The sequence below is a fragment of the Ornithodoros turicata genome, chromosome 4 (assembly GCF_037126465.1).
Source record: "Ornithodoros turicata isolate Travis chromosome 4, ASM3712646v1, whole genome shotgun sequence".
NCBI classification, from domain to species: Eukaryota; Metazoa; Arthropoda; class Arachnida; order Ixodida; family Argasidae; genus Ornithodoros; species Ornithodoros turicata.
Window position 1 is genome coordinate 76030806 of NC_088204.1, and position 14845 is coordinate 76045650.

The following is a 14845-nucleotide window of genomic DNA, read 5'->3' on the forward strand; positions in this document are numbered from 1 at the left end:
TCATGTTTGAATGTACTTTATGTACAGGCTGTGAGCATTCTGAACGATGACACATTGCACTGGCACTCGCAGGCACGGCAAAACTGCTTGCAGTCCAAATACTTGTTCCAAATGCTGCGTTCAAGAGATGTGGTACTCTCTCGAAGGTTGCTTTGGCACGAGATCATTTGGCACCCTCACTGGCTATGTCCAACCTAGCCTCGCAACATCAGGTTCACTGAAATGGCAATAAATTTGTCAGCACTCGCGTCTTGTTTCTCAATGCAAATCCCAACTCAATCATAGCTATGTTACGATTTCGTTCTGTTGCGGCTTCTTTTTGCTCCCGTAAAGCAGAGGTAGCACACTCCCAAGCAGCACAACATCTTGGCCCAATATCGGCTGAACATTGGCAATACCGGCCCAATATTGGTCCAATCTTGGACCAGTATTGCCGATATATAGCCAATATTGGGCCAATATATTTTGCTGCTTGGGCTGCTGTGCCTTTGTCGCGTGAATCTCGATTCATTATTTTGTGATCCACTTTCTGAAATGTAACATACAGCCAGTAGCTCTTATGACAGTTGAGACACAATTCCAACAACAGGTGTGCTGCGTTGTTCCAGCAATATGTGAGAATTATGCGTGAAACAACTGTGTTCGGTCCTGTTCCTGCAACCGAATCTGGGCGTTCAAGTTGCACCGGAAGGGAGTTCCCATTTTTATGATAGAGGAACACAACAGATCGTTATCTACAACACCAACCTGTTTATCTCTTCAGTGCTGTTAAACCCTCGAGGCCTTGATGTCATGTACGTCAGAGTTGTCACCCCGAAGGAAAAATGGGAACGTTTCTTCCGGCGCAACTTGAGCGCACAGATTAGGTTTTGGCTCATTTGCATAGCAAACAAAAGCTACTCGTATCTTGAAGCACAGAGACACTTTGGAAACCGCTGACAGCCGGAATAGCTTTCGACTACGTCGGCCTTTAATCCTGCCATCTCAGTTTTTCCTAAACTCGTTAATTAATAAGTTAATTAGTCATCGAACACTGATGCGACCGGCTAAGAAAGATTCCGCCAGGCCAGGTATTTTAGACGCCCAAGGGCCCTAGCTTTCTGCTGCGGCAAATTCAGAATTCTGCGGCGCCGACTTGTAAATTCCGCGATTTTCCGCGGCAAGGAGTCAATGGCTGCTTGAAATGAGAAACGCTTTATTTTCTTGGGTAATGTGAGCACAAAAAATATATTTTAAAAAATTGCAGATTGAAAGCACTGTTGTGGCTCAGCATTACATACATGATATCTTATGTTCTCCTCTGACAAAGAATGCCGTCTGTCGCCTGCAATCATTTTATACCTGCTGAAAGATCTTTCGGCATCTACAGAGTTTATAGGAGCTTTATAGGAGTATTATAGGAAGGAACTTACAATACATGCCATGTGGAAGTTACATCTTTAGGACACCCCTTTTGTTTCTGGGCTTTCCTGGTTTTGTTTGTTTGTTTTTGTTTGTTCTCTTTTTTCTAGCTTTTTTTTTTGTTCACCCACAAATGCGTTTTGGGGTAGCCAGTTCTGACTGGGTCGGGACTAATCTGTCTTTTCTTTCTTTTTCCAATCCAATCCAATCCCCCACTGCCACCGCTAAACTGCACACGGGAGGGACGCTGCCACTTCCTCTCGCGGAGTATGCACGATAAACTTGGGATAACGTTATCTTAAGCTAAACTACAATCTGATGGTGTTGGGTCTTGCAGCATCACCAATTTCGCGAAGCAGGCTTCACCTCATGCAGGGAAGCGTTAGGTGAAGCCCACTTTCGGGAGGGGGTCGTTCGTATTCTGCGAATAGTCGGATATTCGGAAATCCGAATACTGGGTGTTCAATTCGCGAACGAAATGCTTCGAGTGATTGGTATATTTGATTCGAATTCCAGAACTCGAATATCAGCACACCGCTAAAAATACGCAATTCCGTGAAATTCCGTCCCAAACGAAGGATTCCGCGATGAATTCCCGATTCCGCTGTCTTTCGCGGAATTGGGGAAACCCGGGGCTTTAGGCACATCTGGGGCTCTCGTAGATTTTTAATAAAAAAACCTGTGGCGCCTAAAAAAAGACACCCTGTATATACATCCCAAAAGTCGGTCACCCTGTATGCAAAAATAAACATATCCTGATATCACAGCTAAGCAACAGGTGAACGGAACTATATGAGTAGTCTAGACCGTTTCAGCAAAGTGTTGGAGAGAATGCACAGTAATACGTACCCCGTTTTCGAGCAACCAAACCACGAGAGTGGCCCATGCTGCAATACTGGCTCCGATATGTATTGCTGACCGTGACGATCCACTAGTACAGCCGAGGTCGTCCCCTTCGAGGTCAATGATCGGCATCCTGGTCTGAGTGCCAGGAACGGTGCACTCGCTCTGCCTGGCCAAGTTGTGCACATAAATGGCTGCATCAAAGTGCAAAGTCTGCACGCGCAGGGTTTCCCGCAACCAGCGTCGTAGCCACTGACTCAGCCACAGGAGACGACAGTCGCAGATCCACGGATTCCCCTCCAGCCGGATGCCTCCTACAAAAAGCAATCACTAATATATTTTCTTCAATTTTGGATTGGGTAATAATACAAAAAAAAATATCATGGTCGATCCATTGATGGATCCGACGGAAATGTGTTGGCATTAAAACTTGAAAACCCTCTGGTAACTCCCCTTCACACGACCCTACACAACGCTAACGCAAGACAGCATGCGCAGCCAAACGAGCCTTTCGGGCTTCCTCCGATTCAGCTTTGTCGGCGCCGTCTCGTAGCCTCAGCCTTCGCTCCTCCGCACAGCTTTCATAACCCATGGTGCGCACTCGCAGACAAGTCTGAACCTGTTGATCACCACAGCTGCACTGCCGACGCGCCGCGTCGCGCTCTCCTTTTTTTCTCCACTTACCGCGCATGCGCGCCGTTGCTACAGACAGATCACGCCGCGATTCTTCCGTAGAGAGGGCTCTAATGCTGACGCATTAAAACTGTTGTCGTTCATCAATCTCTGTGACAGTGCTTTGCTTGTGAAAATGGAGCTCAATGCACTAAGATTTTTTTTAAAAAAGGCTGTGTGTTAATCAAGCAACCTGTATGTTGTTTAGCAGTCACGTATCGTAGCCGCCAGTATTTTTTCATTGTGTTTAATTCATGAATTAGACAAGGCTAATTATACCTAACTGATCCAATGAATCGCATCTACCAAAGTGTCGGAACATAATTAAAACAAGTGCGCAGCTTAGTTACATAAAGATAGCTAACCTATCGCTGTGAACTAAGCGGCATTTCAAGCCAAGAAAGAATGCAAGATGGAGGAATTCGCTATAACGCGATTCGTTACATCGAAGTGTAACTAAAAATAGCCGAGTCGCTAAGTTGCAGAGAGGTGTTCAAGCAGAAGTTTGTTTGTCAACACGTTTAGACGCAAGATGAGGTGGACCCACTCTGGTTTAGAATGTATAAGAAAAACGCTTCTTAAGCATCGCGAACCTGACTAAATGGGGGACGCTGTGATGCTTACCTGCCAGGTGCTGAGTTCCCCGCCAGATCCCTGGTTCGTCTCTAGCGGGTCTCAAGACCTCAGGTCCCATCGTCTGCAGGAGGTTTTTCCGGAGGTCCAGTGTCAAGTAGCGGACGTCCGCCAGGTAGCGCAGTAATCCTGCTGGAAGACGGCTGATGCTGGTGCCCGTTAGGCGAAGCACCAGCTCATGGACGCGATGAAGGCCTGCACAGACACGCATATGCAATCGCAGTTGAAGCGTTATCGCTTATAACGAACTATCAGTCAATGGAACGAGTCGTTAAAATATGCGTAGTGCACTGGCTCGAGTACGGACTACTCTCAAAATACTGCACCAGGTCAATCTAAATACAAGAAGTCGAACCTCGATATAACGAAATTCACGGGGATCGCGATTTCGTTCATTGTACTGAGTATTTCGTTGTATGGAAATAGAAAATTACATTTTGAAAAGATTTATGACGCGAAGGCAAGCACAGAAGTTTTCCTTTTTTCTTTTTCTTTTTTTTTAATCCGCGCCGGCATAGTACGATCACTTTTCCTGCGTCGATATGAATGATACGAACAGGCAAGCTGTCGTGCGGGCTGTGTACGTGAATCACTCGTTCTTGCGCCGCAAACTGCACACAACGAATCGGATTGCATGCGCCGCATCCCTCTCCGAGTAAACATTTCGCCGGCTAACCAACGATACGCGGTGCGGGCAACGCAAGCCCGCCCGATCACCTGCGATCACCACAGCCGACGATCTTTTTGCCTTGCCGGCAACGGATGCTTGACGAGAGAGACCGAACAGAAGCACCGGAAAAAAATGTTCTTGTGATTGTCGCTGTGACACGCGCTTACGCCTTTTGCTTGTTTCGGGAACTTTTCTTTCGCTGTGTCGCGATGCCGATTCAGAGATATTTTGTTCTAGCGGTCGGGAATTAAAGTACGTTGTCCCCTACAGCAGCCTGACAGGGAATGCCAATTATTTCGTTGCATCGCGTTTCGCTGCAGCGAGGTTTCACTATAACCATGGACACATGTTTCAAGTTATACAGACGGCTTTACGAACCTCATAGCCTGAGCGCACACATCACCTCAAAGCACCACAACAGAGAGTCTTCCAACGTGGAGTAGAAGAGGAGTGCGCGTGCTGTTCCTATGAGACAGACGCCAGGGGGCTTAATCACTTCATCGTCGTTACGGTCGTTACAAGCTAACGAGTGGCGGGAAATTCGAAAAGGTGCGCACGTGACACATTGCGCGTGACGTGTACCACGGCCTTCGCGTATCGCGCGAAGAGCGCCGTGCACGTGTTTTATCACGTGTCCACCTTTTTAAATTTCCCGCCCGCCTTTTTGAATTTCCCGCCACCCGTTAGCTTGTAACGACCGTAACGACGATGAAGCGATTAAGCCCCCAGATCTCCCCGTGGCGTCACTTACCCACGGAGAATCCGAAACTATGAAAACTTGCGGATTTTTGTGAAATTCGTGGAGACGCATAATGTTCGTTGATGGTGCATACTAAGTCTATGCGTCAACGTCTTATGAGTTATTAAAAAGATGTTCGTTATAAGACGATCACTACGCACGGAATTGGTCGTATTATCATAGAGCAGACAACAAACTCGAGTACCTAATAAAGCATCTGGAAAGACAGCTCGTAGCTTGCGCCCTGTAACCGTCAGTTCGGATATCTTAGCTCCATTGAAGGCCCACTGAAGCTGGTAGGACAACACAGTCTCTTCCACTTCAACGGACACCTTCTTGAGGGCGCTGCAGTGCGACAGGAGTTCCTGAAGTCTGAACGACCTAACCCCGGCGTACGTTGTTGTCAGGAACGTCGTCAGCATCCTGCGAGGCATGGACACGTGACATACCTAGGCATCGAAAACATAATCGGGGTATGTTATATACGCGCGTCACAGGTAAGCAGAGCTTTGCTGGACCTGTTACTGCTACTGGACCTGCTACTGGACTACTTCCGAGTGGAAGAAACAAGAACACGCGGGAAACGAATCCGAATAACACAGCTAGAGAGGATGTGCTCACACGAGGTTGCAGAGTGAGTTTTCGCAATATACCTCTCCTTGTCTGTAAACAAATGACGTCATAGTGTTCGACAGCGCCACCAATTTGATAGAGTCGAACAAGGTCGCGCCCGAAAGCCACGGTCTTGAGGGGACTACGATGGTCCCTGAAAGGGACGCGACCTTCGGTCCTGCTTTTCTTTCAACAGGAGGCAGCGAACAAGTACCCATTCGTGGAACCCAGCCCTCCCCTTTCGATTTGTTTCGGTTTCAGTCTGTCTACCAACGCGTCATGATGACGTTTCTCGGGTAGAGATCTATTCTCTTGATCGTAGAGACGGATTTTAGGATAAATGCGATTAAGACCCTTAAGTGAGATTAGATGCTACATTTTGCGGGACATAGAAAAATACAATGACACAGGGGTATAATTATAGGCGGGAGTCTTACTTGAGCCCATGCAGTGTCCTGGAATCGAGGAACTTCAACTGCAGGTAGCGAATGTCCAACTCCTGCAGTCTTCTCACACCACTGAAGCTGTCCACGCTCAAAAACTCGATGGGATTATTGGACAAATCCAGGGACCTCAAGAACGGCACACACTCCCACAAATGCTTGGGCACTTCTTCCAGAAGGTTCTTGGACACGTCTAGGCGCCTCAAACTCCTCAGATGAACGAACGCGTCGGATGACACGTTGAAGAGAAAGTTCTCCGCTACGTTCAACTCCACCAGACGTTTCATTGGCAACACTGGCAGCCTTCCCAGGCTGCAGTTCTTTAGGCTTAGCGTCTCGAGAGATTTTAACGCGTGGAAGGCGATCTCGTTAAGCCTAAACAAAGGGTTACCGCTCAGATCTAAGTGCAGCAACTTCTCTAGGCCACGGAGCGCGTCGTCGTCGACGAACACGATGCGATTCGTCGAGAGATTCAACGCTAATAGGTTATGAAGGTACTCGAAGGTTCTTTCGGAAAGTTCGGAAAGTCTGTTACCAGCGATGTCCAACGCTCGAAGCGTACGTTGAGTCGGTAACAGAGCTGCAGTGCACGGAGTCGACAGCCTGTTGTGGGACAGGTTCAATCTCTCTAAAGCCGTGTCTTCAAAGGCGGTTTCTGATATGTGGGAGATAAGGTTATGACTCAGATCTAAAGTCCTCAGGCGTGTAAGGTTCGCAAAAACATAATCGTCGATACGGCTTATCGTATTATGTCCCAGACCGATCGCTTGAATACGTGGCGTGCCTTCGAACGTTTCAAGCGTCAAGTTCGATACGAAGTTATGATCCGCTTGCAAGGCTTGTAGGTTGTTTAGCTCTACTAAAATATCGTCTAGAATCTCGAAGTTATTATTCGTGATCGATAGAGTCGATAAATGCTGTCCAACGGTTGCCAAAAAGCCTGCTTCGATATCCGACAGTCTGTTATAACTCACATCCAGAGTTCTCAAAGGAAAACTGGCTGATTCGTTCGCGTCCACGTATCCCTCGAACGATTCTAAACGCACGAGAGCGTTATGTGACACGTTAACATACAAGGGACTTCTTTTACTGCTCACATTGTTGAAAATATTCAGGCTGAACGTTGTCAAATTATTGTGTTGCATCAGCAAGTTGGACAGAGAAGGAAGGTTCTGGAACGCGGACGCCTCTATCTCTTTGATCCTGTTGCGCGACAGGACCACAGAGTGTAGCCTCGGCAGGTCCTTGAAGCTTGCACGCTTTAGAACCTCTATGTGGTTGCCCAAGAGGACAACATTGTGGAGGCCCGTCAAGTTCCGAAACGTCGATGTCTGTATCGCGGTCAGTTCGTTGTGGGCGAGAACTATTCGGTTCAGTCTTTGGTGTATCTTATCCTTGAAGAAACCCGGAGTGATATGGCCGATACGGTTCCCTTCGAGATCAAAGTGATTCAAGGAAGGAAGACCCTGGAGATAAGAATCGGTCAGGTTCTCCATCTGATTATGATCGAGCTGCAACCATCGCACCCGCTTCATGTGACGGATCAGTTCCAACGGGAAGAACCTCTGTCCTAGGGAAGAACTCAACTCTAATACTTCGAGCGTGGCTTTGAGTGGAAGGAAAACCTGATAGTCGACGAAATGGATCGAGTTGAACGACAACTTGAGCTCCCTGAGGTCTCTGAGATGTACGAACGTGTTCCGGGAGAGAATCCGTATCCCGTTGTTCGCCAGGCTGAGCGTCGTCAAGTTCTCCCCCCAGCCAGCGAAATCGTCCGGCCACAATACCTCGATGAGATTGTCTTGCAAGCTGAGCCTCGACAGGCGCAGCGTTTTCCGTAAGGCACTTCGCGGTACTCCGACGAATTTATTACCGGACAAGTCGAGCACGCCCAAGGTGGCGCGAAAACTGTTCAAGTCCGCGGGAGACAGCGACCGCAAAGAGTTTCCCCTCAGATACAAGGTCGCCAGAGACGTGAGTGCCCTCACGGCGGGCGGGAAGTCCTGGAAGAGGTTGAAGCTGAGGTCTAGTACCAGCAGGACAGACTCGAGACCTCCCAACGCGTGGTCGGGGATGACGGAGAGACGGTTGTTCGCGAGGGACAGACGACGAACGGAGACGCTTCGGAAGAGTCCCTCTGGAAGCTGAGTGAGGAAGTTGAACTCCAGGTGAAGGTCCTGGATGTAGACGGAGCCGTTGAAGAGTTTTTCCGGCAGACGATCCATGAGATTGCGGCTGAGGTCGAGTTTGTCCAGCTGACGTACCGGGAGGAACCAGGACGAAGGGACGGTCTTGAGACGGTTGCCGCCCAAGAACAGTTCGGACAGGGATGCCAGGTGTCGCAGAGCGTTGCGAGGAACTTCCTCCAGCAGGTTGTTGGCGAGGTTCAATCTGTGGGTTGGGAGGGATCAGTTCAAGTTTATTGATTGATTTTAAACCTTCAGGGCCGCACTAGGATAGACATTATTGAAGGGCTAAGCATTAAAGGGGAATACAATAGTAATATACAGATACAAGGTTGCTAGGCAGCATATGTGCGCAGCAGGATTGTGTGTGTGTCTTCATATAACGATATCACGTGCATAGCTTACAGAATCCATCGCTGTGACTAGAAATCAATTGACTCGGTGATGTGTAAAATTGACGTATATCGATTAATGCTAATCGTTGATATTTGACTCGCATTTCCTGTTTAGTTACATTAGATCCTGCATTTACCCCCCAACGTTATATTTCTCATATTTTTCAACACGCATCTACTTGTACGTAAAAACTGATTAACTAACTAATTAACGAATTAACCGGGGTGTCGTTTGTTCCTCTCCTCTCTCTTGTCTGCGTTTTATCCGCTGGTCTTAATCTTTTAACATATACCAACACGACCAGCATCAGACTCTTCTAATTAACTAATTTTGCTGTACCGATGGCACGGTACGAAAGCGCGTATACGCACCTCGTAAGCTTCGACGGAAAGGGTTGCCCGACGATTTCCCGGATAAGATTCTTGTCCAACTCGAGCACAGTGAGATGAGAGAGATTCCACAAGGCTCTGTCCCTCAGGAAAGAGATTCGATTCCCGCCGAGAAAGAGACTTCGGAGGGCCACGCTTTCCGAGAAATGTTCCCAATCTCCGCGACGGACATCTTCGACCAGGTTACCCTGAAAACGTCACTCTTGAGGATCATTTGTCTTCTGCTACCGCCGAGTCCCCGAAACCGCGTCTTTCTGTTTGCGGCTTCATTGTCCGCATTGGCTTGCCATTTTATGCTGTGTTCGTGCACGAGGCAGACAATGGAATCAGAGATCGTCACGGAGAGAGGGTCGTAGCGACTTCGCGACGTGCAAATGTTTGCCGTACTTCTGCAGATCGAACTATTTCGATCGAACCGAGTTACTCATACTCATAGACTTCAAAACAGATTGTAGATTAGATTAGAAGTAGAAAGAAAAAATGAAAACGTAGGTCGCACTGGTGCGACCAGCTGTTCCATGACGCCTTGATCTGTGAAAGCACAGAGTGATTTCAAAGATTACTTCAGCACGTATGTCCTTGAGGGATTGTCTTCGTTTTCTGTGGTATGAGTCCATAATGTAGTACATAATGTGTAATCCGCGAAGCAATGCCTACAGGAAAGGTGTGCTGCTTAAGAAGTTCCGTAATATAATTGGGAGTAGATTTACGCGTAGATGAGTCCGCCCACAACTGTGGGGCTATGTGTTGCACGTGCCGCGGGGTAGGACTGCGGATAATTTCGCCCCCCCCAGGGGGGGGTTCTTCTGATGTGCGCTGGAAATCTTCGACACATTGTGCTGGAAACAATGTTTGGGCAACGTCACGACTAACGGTCTGGGGGAATCTAAATAAATAAATAATATAGCTCACGAGTGGCCAGTTCGGCTGGTCAGTTCGCAGCGGCATTTTTGCGCCCTGCGGCGGCGAAGGCGTGTTACTTTCTTGATTCGCACAATGATATTAGCATGCTTCATTGGCCGTTTGCGACCAACTCTTGAAGGAGTAGCAAGTCGGCCTACGCCTGACTAGCCTTTCCTCCCTTTCTTTTTTCAATAAACATCCGACAAAGCTCGGATTCAGACGGAACGCCAACGAGCCACTGTCGTCACTATCGGATGTTCTAAGGTCCAGGGAGCAGTTGTCCTACGTGTTTCTTTTCTTGTTGTTTTTTCGCTATGTATAGATCCGGATTCATTTCCTCCTTGCCGGATTTTGTTGCTCTGTGGCGGATTCGCGAGTGCTTGCTCGACCAAAATGACCAGTCGAATTCGCCATTAGATAAGCCCCATTTCAAGCGACGTCATCACTGGATTTATCACGCACGCAAACGATAGTATTGGTAAGAGATATGAGGCTCGTGCACCAGGAATAGCGGTCGTCTGCATGCAAGAAGCGTCTTGGATTTGACGAACTTGATAGCAGACGACATCGCGTTTCGTAGCAGACGATGCTGATACTAAACGAGATGACAAGAAATCGAGAGAAGTACAGTCCGACAGACAGTATTTATTAGATGCATCCCTAAGTACGCATATGTTTTGAGTTCGTAGACTAAAATTCGCCAAGTCACTTTTGCAGACGACAGTGCGAAATAAGGGTAAGAGGCTACGAGCCGGCCTTGTGTAACTCTGTAGCGTTGGCTTTAAGAACGACGCAAACCCGAGGCAGAGAGAAAACTAATTGTGCACCAGCTCGCCTGCGCACTAATTGCCCTTTTCGCGTTGGCTTTTAAGCTCTGTCTGTTGCATAACTTTTCTTAATTGGTCTTCTCGCTGCGGCAGCTGTCCAATCGCGTTGCCTTCCTTTCCACTTTCCTTCGACTTACTTGGAGGTTGAGCCATTGTAGGTGGCGCAGTTTGCGCAACTGGTGCAGAGGTGGCGTCCTCAGGAGGTTGTGGCTGAGATCGAGTGACACGAGGTGATCCTCAGCGCCGCAAAAGGCGCACGGGAAGATGCGACTTAGGGAGTTGTGCATCAGTCGGAGAGTGGATAACCTCGTGCCGGCCAGCGAGTCGTTCTGCAGCACTTCCAGACCAGATTTAGCCAACGTCACCTGCACATGGATTCGAATCGTGACGTAGACTCTCACGAGCACTAAACAAAGAACAAACACTTATGTCTCCATTGGCTCAGGACGACGAAGCAAGTACAGTCGTCGAGAAAGCAAGCAAGTGGTGGTGGTCGAACCCATACTTTATGGCTACCGGTCAGCTTTTCTGTCCGATAAACTCGGCCTGGTTATTTTCCATTATGTTCACACCCTCTCCTATATATAGGGGAGAGCGTGTGAGGTGAGGGAATGCATGTCCAGTCAACACCACCTAGATAAAAAAAAAAAAACTGATCGCTTAAACGATGCTTTACCGCGAGTACCTTCGCTCCAAGTTGACATATTTATTGATTCATATATTTATTTACATATTTATATATCTATATATTTCCAGAGTTAATCGTGTTTTGTGGAGACAGCCGGCAAGCGGACCACGATGCACCTGCGGTAAGGAGCAATACGAGAATCTGCTCATCGGCTGGCGTGACCTTTTAGGTGAGGTGTCAGCTAGCCTGCTCTCCCACAACTCCTCACCCACTCTCTGCAGCGGGACGTCTATATATTTCTGCACCAACAGAGGAGGAAACCACGCACCAAGGCCACGCCCACATTTCCTCACTCTGACGTTGCGCATACGCCTTTCTGTGCGCGCGTTTCAAACCGTGTGGATTGCAATGACTTGTAATGCTGGTAATGAATGACAGAGTTCGAGTGGGCGAAAAGTGAAGCAGGGATTCGGGAAATCGATGTTTCTTTTTTTTTTTCTTGCGGCATATCGGAGGAGAATTCCAATAAATGTCAATCTTCGCACGCGTTTTAAAATTTCCTCTGACGTATGACTTGACGCCCTTACGCAGGCTTTTCTTCGTGCATCTTCGCCTCGTTACAAACGGAATGCTACTTTATCTTGGAGGTATCCAAAGAGTACACACAGATGAAGGCGTATTCACCTGTCCATTCTCACAGTCCCCAATGTCGACGGGAAACGTGGAGAAGGGGACGCCGATGCACTGGACGTCACGCATCAGGTCCTGATCTTCTACGCACACGCACAGAGGGTTGAAGGAACAGGGAGCCTGAAGAACACCCAAGCGACCGCGAATGAAGGCGCACAGGAAGATGACCACCAGGAGGGTACGTTGATGACCCATCTGCGCAACAGAAAACAAGCATGGTAAGGAAGAGGGAAAGGGGAATACACTTTATGTGCTTTTGTAGAATGAGCTTTGCCATTTATAGTCAAGTTCAGCTTACGAATGAAAATAAATGTAGTCCGTCCTACATACGCCGTTGGAGATAAGAAGGCGCAATAGAGCGCCAGGAGAAATACTGCTGCGCCACCCTGCGCCATCAGTAGGGGAGCGCACTTTCTGCCGCAGCGTGGTGTCATGCGGCTAGTCTTAACAGCCAATACGGAAGAAGAGTGAGTATGGTGGATTACATTATCTGGCGGAGGAGGAAGCGTGACCTCTCCGTGTTCAGCCATCCTATCCTCGGCGGAGTAGTATTTTGAGAACTGACGGACTATATTTCTTCTCCTTCTTAAGTTGAAGACGACTATAGCTGATGCATATTTTTACTACAAAATTCGATCAATGTGTCGCTTGTGCCGAAATAAGACTGAAGACCCAGAAGGATTTATGCACAGTTGCTTCAGCATATGTTTGTGCAATTCTCGTAAGATGATAGCTTCGGGGAAAAAATGAAAAAAAGAAAACATGGTGGAGGTCCGCGCTTAGCGCTATGGAACCACGTGACAGTTACCACGTTACCAAAGATCTGACGCCAACGATGGCCCCAACGCGTTTTGCGCAATGTCTAAAAACGCAGCAATTTTTTATGTACTTATATACAGGGTGTAATCACTAATTAATCTACTCGGGGCTACATTCTGGCAAAAGTGATCCGCATTTTATTGCAGTTGTCTCCGAAGAAGGGTCCTCAAATGTGGGTTACCGCAGATGACACCCGGAGAGGCTACTGCTCAGTCGAAACGTACGAAATCAGTCTTATCACCTAAATGTACCGTCACCATGTACCCAGGCGCAACTCACTACCAAGCTACAGAAACAGTACGATGCTCGAAACATAGCGCTTCACGGCGCGCGCATAAAGCGTGCTTTATCGCCGAAACGTTACAACCAGTCCGTGTCCCCCGCGCACAATTACGGAAATCTCGTTTTGTCACTTCCCAAAACCGCAGCACCGATAACGACGACACGTCTTCAAAAAAATCCCTCCCCACCATTCCTCCCCCGGCTCGTAAAAAAAGAAGAAAAAAAAAACGGCTCGTAAAAAAAAAAAAAAAGTAAAGACCGAGGCAACCCGGAAACCTTCGATCTTTCGCCAATAGTGATTCGGTCCACGTTGACCATACTTTGCCACGAGGGCCATCCCTCGATAGGAGAATGTACGGCAGGAAAGACAAAAAGGAAAGGGAGGGGATTCTGCCCAGAAGCAAAGATGGGCTCCCCAGAAAATCAGAGAGGAAAGCACCTCTTCAAACAGTGAGATCACGTCTTCTCTGCTTCGTCAGTTTGCATCGTCTACAAGAAGATAAGAAGAAGAAGAAGAAAAAAAAGAGGTGAGGGGGTGGGCTTTCGTACGCCAACAACGCGACAACTGCGGTTCTTTTTTTTTTCTTTTTTTTTGCGTTCTTTGCCCACGAACAACAGCGACAGTTACCATATTTCGTGTTTAGATTAGATTTAAAACTTCCTACGCAGCACATGTATCGAGTGGACATCTCTGCCGTTTCTCCCCCTTCTTTCAGCCCCGGTAGAGAAAAAAAAAAAAAAAAGGCTTTAATGTCGAGGTTGTTGAGGGCTATTTCTTGTCTCGTAACGGCCGAGGGAGTAAATCGTTATTTACGGTTCTACCGCGGCGAGGGGAAAAAAAGACAGGGACGAATTCATTCTCGCAGTTTAATGCGCCTGTTTAAGTCTGCGTCTCCAGAAGTCTCGAAGAGGCGACGTTAGAATAATATTTGCACCGCGGACGCGGTTTTATTGGCGCCTGTTAAGAGAGGACGCAGTAGAGGTCAAGAGACGTCTTTCAAAGTGGGTCACGTGTCTGTGTTTCGCTTCCGGTGTTTTATTTTTGTTTTTTTTTTGCCCCCTCATGCTTTTTGCTTGTACGGAACTTGCCTCAAAAAGAATACTGTCGTAACCAAGCGCCGGTTCAAGAATCGGCCTCCTTCGCCACGAACTCCATCTTCCGGGTGTCATTGCGCCGTCGATGAGGTTTTCTCTGGGTTTTCCGAAGACTTTCCAGACGAATGTCGGCACAGTTCTTCCCGAAGTCGGCCCAGGACGCATACTAACCCCCTGTGCCCCACTCCTTCCTGCTGTCCTCTCTCCATCTGTCCACGTCTGTACGGCGCTCATAGCCACAGTTGCTTCGCGGCGCTAACACGAAATTTAAAAAAAAATCATGGGGCGTCGTTCATCGTCTCATCATTTTTTCACATCTCATTCCGTTCATTGTGCCTTGGGGAAGTGGGCCGTACCTCATGTGGAGAATTTTCCCATTGATCATCCTCAATTTATCTGTTGTTGTTGTTGTTGCTGTAGTTGTTGTCGCAGTAATTTTGTCGTCCCTCAATGTGGTAGTTCGAACGACTTACGCGTTTGTTTCAAAATCGCTCGGGCTTGTGTGTGCTATAACACGCATATTTTCGGAGATGAAACATAAAAGGGGCACGCACTCGTAGTGACCTTACACAAGTGCTGATAGATAGCGATAATGTGTTGAGTGCGCTCTCTGTTGC

The 14845-nt window shown here is 47.9% G+C and overlaps 1 protein-coding gene across 6 annotated transcripts in view; it reads right to left on the reverse strand.

Annotated features, from left to right (window-relative positions):
* LOC135391904 (chaoptin-like) overlaps positions 1 to 14845 on the reverse strand; it is a 355781-nt gene continuing 340936 nt past the window's right edge. For all 6 annotated transcript variants that reach the window (XM_064622444.1, XM_064622443.1, XM_064622448.1 and 3 more), the window contains 8 exons: positions 12027 to 12227; positions 10852 to 11079; positions 8967 to 9172; positions 6008 to 8404; positions 5164 to 5381; positions 3541 to 3744; positions 2251 to 2558; positions 1 to 217 (listed from right to left, as the gene is read on the reverse strand). In XM_064622444.1, the coding sequence (XP_064478514.1) occupies positions 215 to 217; positions 2251 to 2558; positions 3541 to 3744; positions 5164 to 5381; positions 6008 to 8404; positions 8967 to 9172; positions 10852 to 11079; positions 12027 to 12227 (3765 nt within the window). In that variant the 3' untranslated portion in view covers positions 1 to 214. The remainder of the gene's footprint in view (positions 218 to 2250; positions 2559 to 3540; positions 3745 to 5163; positions 5382 to 6007; positions 8405 to 8966; positions 9173 to 10851; positions 11080 to 12026; positions 12228 to 14845) is intronic.